This window comes from Cyprinodon tularosa, unplaced genomic scaffold (genome assembly GCF_016077235.1).
Source record: "Cyprinodon tularosa strain WSP-4 unplaced genomic scaffold, ASM1607723v1 ctg567, whole genome shotgun sequence".
Classification (NCBI taxonomy): domain Eukaryota; kingdom Metazoa; phylum Chordata; class Actinopteri; order Cyprinodontiformes; family Cyprinodontidae; genus Cyprinodon; species Cyprinodon tularosa.
This window is the reverse complement of record NW_024039304.1, coordinates 374,729-384,404: the sequence shown is the minus strand read 5'-3', so window position 1 is coordinate 384,404 and position 9,676 is coordinate 374,729. Positions and strand designations below refer to the sequence as shown.

General features: G+C 37.0%; 1 protein-coding gene across 2 annotated transcripts; it reads left to right on the top strand.

Annotated features, from left to right (window-relative positions):
• The first annotated feature begins 2,138 nt into the window (after positions 1-2,138).
• On the top strand, positions 2,139-6,887 carry si:dkey-283b1.6. 2 transcript variants are annotated; one of them, XM_038305830.1, is made up of 4 exons: positions 2,139-2,335; positions 4,387-4,476; positions 5,950-6,217; positions 6,336-6,887. In XM_038305830.1, exons 2-4 carry the CDS (start codon positions 4,448-4,450, stop codon positions 6,456-6,458), a joined length of 420 nt encoding a protein of 139 aa, XP_038161758.1. In that variant the 5' UTR covers positions 2,139-2,335; positions 4,387-4,447; the 3' UTR covers positions 6,459-6,887. The 2 variants fall into 2 exon arrangements, with proteins under 2 accessions (XP_038161758.1, XP_038161759.1); XM_038305831.1 differs by lacking the exon at positions 4,387-4,476.
• Positions 6,888-9,676: the final 2,789 nt, after the last annotated feature.

Sequence of the window (9,676 nt, the reverse complement as noted above, 5' to 3'; positions counted from 1 at the left end):
TCCTCTTTAACTTTAGCCTAACCAAGCTGTTTATTTTCATATCTTATTTATTTCAGTTTATACTTTAAATTGTAACTTTTACTTTGGCGTTAAGAAAAATGAATAGCTGTATGTTTAGGCTTTTTGAGGTGAAGGTGAGCCTCCATCCAGCTACCAAGTCCCTCTCAGCCTAATCAGTTATTTCTCCTTTCATTGAGTAAATTCCAGAAGGATTTTATTACTTGTTCCAATAGTTTCCTCCAGATAGTTTTGTGCGGTGTACAATTAACACCCGTTTGTTCATCATTTTCTACCTTTTTTTCCCATTTCTCATTATATCCTCGATTTAAGTTTTCCCATAAAACTTTGTATTTGTGTGATGTAAGGGTCAACAGAGATAGTTCAGTAGATCCTGAACTACTTCAACTGTAAACCTTATCTAAAATAATTCAAGCTGCCTCCATGATTAATATGCTAGCAGGGAGCAAAGGCCTCTGTTATCATTATTAATTACATAAATTTTGCATGTTCACTTCCTGACAGTTACATTGATGCAACCTTTGTATCCTTACATTCCTCTAACAGCAGACAAGAGTTTTTTTCCACTCAGAGATAGCTAACTGGTTTGTAAAGTACATTTTTAATCATTACACCTTTCGGTTTATGCCAGCCACCACTGCTGCTTTTATTTGCTTTTTTTCGATTGCTGCTCTGATCATAATAATCGTCTGCACTCAGCAGCTCAGTAAGAACAAACATGAACCACTCTTATCACTCTGGGTGTGAGTGACTTGCAAAATGCTGTAATCTTCTGTAAGTAATTATTATTCTCACTGAAGATGCATATTTTCTCCTTTTCCACCTATTGATTGGGTTGTTGTACTGCAGTGAAAGCTATTTGTCCCATTATTGAGACTATTAAACAAATTGGAAAGTCAGATAAGAAGAACACAAATTGTTTTCATATCTCTATATTTCATTTTTAATCGCCACACCCTGATTTGATCAATGCCAGACCTGTAAGGGTAAAGGAACTTGTCTAACAAGAACATAACTGGGCTAAAACATATTGAACAGCCTGATATGAGAAGCAAAGTCAATTCCATTTGTTAGATCTTAAGAGTTACAAGGTTATCTCTAAGACGTTGGACAGCCGTTACAGTTGAAAGAAAATACAGAACGCTAATAAACTAAAAGGAGTGTCTGGGTGACCAAAATCTGACAACTTATCCAAAGGGTGACAAAAACCCCTGAGGAACATCTCAAGAATTACAGGTTTCATTTAAGGACCAAACCAGTAAGGAAAAATAAAAAGAAGACAAATATTTCTTGAAACACATCTAAATTATTCCTCCTAAGTTACCAAATTATCCCGTTTACAGGATTTGTTTTTGGAAGATGAATGTCTCACTACATCAATCTGGGGTTGTTAGTTTATTAATGTGGACCTGCTTTGCTCCTCAAAGACCTGAATGATTTAATTAGTAGAAAACTTGAAATTGAACATCTGGCCAACAGTTTTTGACCTTAAGTCTAATCATACTCTTATTAAATGTAAATACAAAGAGCAAGTAGATGTTGAAAGCAGAATGGAACAGTCAGTTGTTAGGTTAGGGGTTCCAGGATAACGACTTTTTACTTCCAGTCTTATTCTTTGTTTTTGTTGTTGTTGTTTTTTTGTCAGTTGTTTAGATAATATTCAAAAATACTGATTTAAAATGTTCAAATGAAAAGTAAAAAAAAAAATCATTCTAGACTTCACACTCACACTTATTTTAACTGGTTGGCATAGAACATTGGCCTCTTTCCTCGCTGCCTGAGATAAAGTAGAAACAACTATCTTCTATGGTCAGATTAGCCTTTTTCTGAACAAGGGGCATTTAAGATGTTAGCACTCAGGACTCTGACCACACAGCTGGGGGGGCTAACTGTTTTTATTCATATTTTCCTAAATTCTTTCTTAACAACTTTAACTACCAGCTTATGAGAGGAAAAACACAGGCCTGTTCCTTTAAATGTCATAACACTGCCATAAATCCTTCTGAGAAACCCTTTATCACCATCTATTAAGACACACTGTCCATCACTAAAATGACATGTAATGTATATTTTTTCTTGGTGTGATCATCTATATTTAGGCCTTTTTCAAAATGCTTTTGGTAGAAGAAGAATTTGAACTAAGGATAGTGATTTTTGAATGCATTTTAATGGGAGATAAGCATTGTGGGCTTTACCCTTGCTCCCATGCATGAGCACACACAGTACACACACAGCACACCCACAATAAAAACTGTACTCTGCTCCACTGATTAAGCCCTTTCAGCTCTACAGCTGGAAAAAGACACTTTACCCAAAGGTAAGAGCCTGAAACACACCTTTGCTTCTGTTTTCTAATCTGAATCTGGTTTCATCAAAAGGATCTGTTTAAATTTAATCAGAAATCTCTTCAAAGGGAACATATCATAGACGTCTGTTTGTTCAATGCGTATTTACAGACTTTGCTTCGGTTTCTATGTGCTCAATGATCAGCTACTGGGAATTTTGACTTCACATATCCCTACTTGAGCTAATTTTAGTTTTGTTTTCCTACCTTTGTCAAGTACCTGTTTGGTTTGTTAAATCTATGTAGGAATCATCTGAAAAAATGTATCATTTTTAAAGACAAACCCTTATTGTGCTGGGCTCAAGCTTAGAAGTTTCCCTCCATTATCTAGAAGGTGTCAAATCAAAGTCTGTGATAATCACAGGACTGACCTACATGATCAGCTGTAAAACCACATCTTTTATTGGCCTAAAGGTCTATGCTTTTTTACTTTTGCATATTCATGATGATTATAATAGTTTGAATAGTTCCTTAGCCTACCAGCACCTTTTTTTGTTTACTTTACATCAAAATTCTATGAAATGAGCTTTATGTTACAGAGTTACACAAAGTTGTGCATAATTGTGAAGAATGAGAATGAAATGAAATTTTAAAATAACAAGCTGTGTCCATTCATTATTCTTAAAGTAAAACTTCTATACCTACCCCAGTGAGTGCTTTAGGGTAATGCCCCTGTCAGCTTAGTTTTATAATGTTTGTTTGTTTTTGATTGATTACCGTGTAATTGAAAAAATCCACCCATCAATTCTCAGATTCCTGTTCTTACTATTATACTGCATGACACTGCCGCCCAAATATTTTACTGCGGGGTTTGTGTTGGCTAAAAAGGTTCCTTGTACCTTATCCACATGCTAGAAGGACTTTTTTTTCTTTTAGCTTTCATTCAATGATACCGTTACTTGTCAACTTTTCCTAAAAGCCAGATTTTTTCTAAGGTGCAGAGCTGTGCAGATCCTGTAGACCAGGGGTCTCAAACTGGTTCCAGAAAGGGCCGTGAGGCTGCAGGTCTTCTTTCCAACCAAGCAATAGCACACCAGACTCCAGTCATCTCATCAAGTCATCATGTTAAGACTGGACTCACTTGATGAGATGACTGGAGTCTGGTGTGCTATTGCTTGGTTGGAAAGAAGACCTGCAGCCTCACGGCCCTTTCTGGAACCAGTTTGAGACCCCTGCTGTAGACGGATAGTTCCACCTGAGCAGTGGATCTTTGCAGCTTCTCCAGAGTTACCACAGTTTACTCAGCTGCTTCCTCACTCTTCTTGTTTTTTTGTTGGGCTTTTTTGTGCTCTGTGAGATGTTCAAAAGAATGCAGTTCTCTAATATGGCTCTGAGGCTTTCACAGCCACATTCATATCAAACACAGACATATTAAATTGATCAGTTATCTGATTGTAAAGATAATAGTTTAGGAATATAAGTGTAAAAGGGGATGATTGCAAAAACATGTAACATTTCTTTTTTATTTTCTTTGTAAACCCTTTTTCAACCATGCAGATTTTTTTTGTCAGATTTTCTGCTTTATTTAACAATTACAGCCATAGGAAATTTTTACGTCTGTTTTCTTTTCTTGTTGACAGGTGAGCTCTATTAAAGCTATTATCTGTTCTCAGAACTGCATTGAAATGTGTGCAACATTAAGCATGAAGCTCTTCTCGTCATCATATGTTTTTATGTAATAGCCCCCAACAATTAGGCCAAATTGAATAACTATTAACAGTATAAGGTTGTCACAGTCAGACTGATTCTGGTAAGAAATGGCACTCCTTTTCATATCGACTGGCAATAAAAACCCTGTTGCATCAATGTGCCGACGACAAAACATTTATGGTCTTATGAGTACAAAGTGTACTTCTTTATTGGCAGAGGATAGAAATCTGATTTATGTAAGAGAGCAAGTAGTGAGTCTGTGTTTGATAAGCATAAAGAACTGTGGTTGATTATCAGCTCAAGTGAATCCGTTTTTTGGATCCTCTCATCTTGTCATTTGGAATAAGATTTGTAAAACCTTGTTTACCTTTTAGGTTCATTCTGTTATTCGTGGCTCCATTTCGATCCATCCTGTGGGACCAATCCATCTAGAGAATGATATATAACTCCTTTCCTTATCTAGAGTAAGAAATCTATTTTATTTCTATTTTGGATTGTTTTTTTAATACAAACACTTATTATCTTTATTATTATTATTATTATTTATTATTGGCAAACATTGAAGTGTCATTATAGACTCTTCATGATTTATTTGAACCACTGAATCATAATGCAAAGAAAAAACTATGATTAATAGAAAAAAGAATTAGGTGTGGACATTTTATTGATGCCACACAGCATCCCATTTATTTCTTTAGGCTCAAAAAATACAAAATGTCTCAATAGTTAAAAAAAAGAGAGAGAAATAAATTATCATTTGCTTCCACCAACTTTCATTCGTTACTGTACGTAGAAAACTGAGAATGAGTAAGAGGCCTAAACTAACATGACAGCTTTGCCACCACTGAGTGTTTGAAAACATCTGAGTGTGTTAAAGAGCATTTAGAATAATTATTTTCCATAAAATCTATGTTTTACCTTTTAAAAAGAAGACTAATAATGCATTTAATCAATGTCGTGTGAATTGAATCTCAAAATCCAAACTATTTCCAGGTGTTTCATTGAAAAAAAAGCAAGGATTTATTTTGTTATTGCAGACCTAGAACAGTCCGACCTTGCTCTGTAAGTGAAGGTTTCTGCTCTTTTTTTTCTGGATAGCCTCAACTTTTAAAATCTTGAAGTTAACTTCCTCATCAGTGTGTCGTAACAATAAAACAACTGTATGAGGTATAATACAAAAAAGGCCATCAATTTTCAAATATTTTATTAAATATGATTTAACATGAGTAGTAGTAGTTATAAAAAATCATTTTCAATGCTTGTTCTCAGTTTTCCATATGTTGTTTCTTATGTATAAGATTTTTGGGGGGGCTTTATGGTAGATAACAAGCAGTTCTTACCCTCCCAGAGACAGAGAGACTCAATGGACTTTTTAAACTGCCAGGAACCAACAGCTTCCTCTCCAAGGTATGCAAGGATTACTCCTGCTCAACACAAAACCAACAATAATAACAAGAAAAAACAAGAATAAGAGTCTGGGCCTATTTAAAAGTAAAACAGATTTAAAAAAAGATAACTATTGATGAAGATAGATGAACTAGCAATTTAAAGTCCTTTTAAATGCAAATCAATCCATGTAAGCAGACTGTAATTTAAACATAGCTGGAAACTATTAACTTTAGAAAAATTTAAATCTTTCCCTCAATCCTGTTTGGATGAAGCTGCTGTAGAAAACTTTTCAGTTTAGTTTCCTCTCTCAATAAAAGCTAAATATTTCTGCTCTCAGTAAGATTTATTCAACATATTTTCTTTCAGTTTGAAGAAAGAATATTCCAACAGGCTTTGCTCTGTTTCTACCCATTTTACCTTCAGATGTTGCCATAAAGCTTGTCCTAACATCTCCATGAAAAAGCAATGTATATCTTAATTGATATTGCAAAAATGTCCAAATCATAATCATCTGTTTCTTTTGCACGCTCCTTCATTTTTCTCATGAGGGTCTTCCTGGGCTTCCTGGGCTTCGGTCTGGCCATCATGTTCTGCACCAGCTTCTGCAGGACGTGTTCCCGTTTGCGAGAGGAGCAGATAGAGAGGGAAGCACAGCTCCGCAGGGAACAGGAAAACCAACTGCGCTCCATATACTTCATCCCTTTTCCTCAAAGTATATCACGGCAGGATAGTGAAGACCTGCACGGGAGCGAGCACCTATCTCCACCCAGATACAGCACCACCGTCCGCTATGAGCCCCCACCATCTTATCATGAGGTGAGCCTAATAGGTTCATGATGCAGCCTATTTTTACTCTCAATGTCTGCTTTGTTTGAAGCCTTATCAGCTTTCATTTCTAAATATCTTCTGTTTTTAATTTCTCTTTGTGTTTCAGTTGGGAATCAAACCAGATGACATCCCACCTCCCTACACAGAACATAACATCCCAGACTTTTCAAGCACACTACCACCAACTCAGACAAACCTGGAGCTATCACAAGTACAGACTCAGCCATGAGGCAGGAGCTTCACCCTGGTGATCATGGACTATCCTACATTGCCCTCCTATAGTTTGTTATGTTTTGGTATGCGTTTTTTTTCTATTTTATTTTTGTTGTTGGACCTTACTTCAGTTTCAGTTCAGTTTGTTTTATTGTTTTTAATTAATTTAATAAAGAAATGTCCCAACGTTGTCTTGGAAGACTAATAAATGTGTTGATTAGGTTCAGAGGACTTGTTAAAGTTTCTGCCCATCTTTATGGGTTAAAGAGGTGTTATTTCACGAGTTTTGGTAAATTATTTTGTTCCTACAGTCAAAGGTCTGTTTTCACAAGCTGTCACTGTTCTTGTTAATACTGTGACCTATTAATGATAGATTTTGAACAAAACCTGTGTGTCTGTTTTGTCTATATGTAGCAAAATACTGTAATAAACAGAATATGAGTCATGTGGTTTTTTTTTGCACAAGTTAATTGTTAATTGTTAACCCCAGGTTTGGTCTTTCAATTTCACCAAACACTGTAACAACTACAAACTTTAGTGCTTTTTAGTGCGAATATTTTGTGACTGATTAACACTAAATGGTGCACAATAATAACAATCATAGAGATGCATCTTTTTTTTCTTTTGACACATGATTTTTAAAAAGGGTTGATACATATTTGTCTCCCACGTGAAGACATTCAGTACCACCTTTTACTACTGTTGTATTATTGCTTATACATCTTTGGATACCAGCTGTACTCCATTTAAATTGGATAGAGAGGCAGGTGGTGCAGTGGTTAGCACACACAACCCATGTATGGAGGCCTTTGACGCAGGCAACCAGGGTTTGAATCCGGCCTGTCGTCCTTTCCTGCATGTCATGCATGGGTTCTGGACCATTCTAGCTCATGAACATGCTTTGATCTGAACCGCTGCATCCAACCAAGTTCAGTTGAGCATCTCTATCAGTGTTAAAGGAAGGCATGCTCACAGCATGCTGCTTTGAACTGCTATACGACAGTGTGTTCAGGCTAATGTGCAACATTTTCATCAACATGTGGATTTTTTTAGGAAGGTTTTCACTTATCCTTTCTGCTTTATCCTTATGTGGTCTCCCTTCCCATAAGCATCAGATTTATTGATTGCTGATCTAAAATTTAGCTAGAGATAGATTCTCCCACCCACCTGAGCCATGGATTTCTTCAGTTCCTAGAGAGTTACTGTGGACCTTTGGCTCCATCTCTGCATGTGCTTTTTTGAAATATAAAAATTTAAACACAACTAGTTTTTTATGCAGAGGTGTCTCAGTATGATGGGATGGAAGGCATTCCAACCTCTAAATCTGAAGGGATATTTGTTCTTTAAACTTAAGCACAACTTCGCTTGTCTGTTAAATAAATTCAAGATAAAACATTAAAGTTTCTGGTTCTAATAAAGTAATAAATTAAAAAGGCTTTTACTTGAATAAAAAGTGGATTTCGAGCTGAAATTCAGCATAAATATTGCTTTAAGAAGTGAAGGATAAAACTTTAAATATCGCAAGAATAGAATGTATGGTAGAGAAATAGAGGCAATACTTGTCTTTCAGTTAAAATCCACAAATATATATATATATATATATATATATATATATATATATATATATATATATATATATATATATATATATATATATATATATATATATACACTATATTGCCAAAAGTATTTGCTCACCCATCCAAATTATTGGAATCAGGTGTTCCAATCACTTCCATGGCCACAGGTGTATAAATTCAAGCACCTAGGCATGCAGACTGTTTTTACAAACATTTGTGAAAGAATGGGTCGCTCTCAGGAGCTCAGTGAATTCCAGCGTGGAACTGTGATAGGATGCCACCTGTGCAACAAATCCAGTCGTGAAATTTCCTCGCTCCTAAATATTCCACAGTCAACTGTCAGCTGTATTATAAGAAAATGGAAGTGTTTGGGAACGACAGCAACTCAGCCACGAAGTGGTAGGCCACGTAAACTGACGGAGCGGGGTCAGCGGATGCTGACGCGCATAGTGCGAAGAGGTCGCCAACTTTCTGCAGAGTCAATCACTACAGACCTCCAAACTTCATGTGGCCTTCAGATTAGCTCAAGAACAGTGCGCAGAGAGCTTCATGGAATGGGTTTCCATGGTCGAGCAGCTGCATCCAAGCCATACATCACCAAGTGCAATGCAAAGCGTCGGATGCGGTGGTGTAAAGCACGCCGCCACTGGACTCTAGAGCAGTGGAGACGCGTTCTCTGGAGTGACGAATCGCGCTTCTCCATCTGGCAATCTGATGGACGGGTCTGGGTTTGGCGGTTGCCAGGAGAACGGTACTTGTCTGACTGCATTGTGCCAAGTGTAAAGTTTGGTGGAGGGGGGATTATGGTGTGGGGTTGTTTTTCAGGAGCTGGGCTTGGCCCCTTAGTTCCAGTGAAAGGAACTCTGAATGCTTCAGCATCCCAAGACATTTTGGACAATTCCATGCTCCCAACTTTGTGGGAACAGTTTGGAGCTGGCCCCTTCCTCTTCCAACATGACTGTGCACCAGTGCACAAAGCAAGGTCCATAAAGACATGGATGACAGAGTCTGGTGTGGATGAACTTGACTGGCCTGCACAGAGTCCTGACCTCAACCCGATAGAACACCTTTGGGATGAATTAGAGCGGAGACTGAGAGCCAGGCCTTCTCGTCCAACATCAGTGTGCGACCTCACAAATGCGCTTCTGGAAGAATGGTCAAAAATTCCCATAAACACACTCCTAAACCTTGTGGACAGCCTTCCCAGAAGAGTTGAAGCTGTTCTAGCTGCAAAGGGTGGACCGACGTCATATTGAACCCTATGGATTAGGAACGGGATGTCACTTAAGCTCATATGTGAGTCAAGGCAGGTGAGCAAATACTTTTGGCAATATAGTGTATATATATGAAACAAGAAATATTTATCCATAGCATAACAGTTGCAAATCACCCAGTATTTCTGTTTTCCTCTATGCAAATAAATGTTAATCTTGATGCTACCATGTTAACTTTTAATAGCATCCAAATATAGTATATTAAATAGTAATTTTGTCACTGTTTTTTGTAAAATAGAACACATATTATTATGTTTAGTATGTGCAGGTTTTGTGGTTTGGAAAATGAGTAAGAGCTGAATGCTAAACATTTTGAGTAGCTCAGTGATCTACTTTGAAACAGTTCCTTAATATGCAACAATATAACAAACAGCATAGAA

Coding starts and splice junctions, on each gene's coding strand:
- si:dkey-283b1.6 (XM_038305830.1), top strand. CDS start 4,448: ATGATATATAACTCCTTTCCTTATCTAGA. Junction 4,477..5,949: donor AACTCCTTTCCTTATCTAGA/GTAAGAAATCTA, acceptor TTTTCTCATGAG/GGTCTTCCTGGGCTTCCTGG. Junction 6,218..6,335: donor CCCCACCATCTTATCATGAG/GTGAGCCTAATA, acceptor TTTGTGTTTCAG/TTGGGAATCAAACCAGATGA.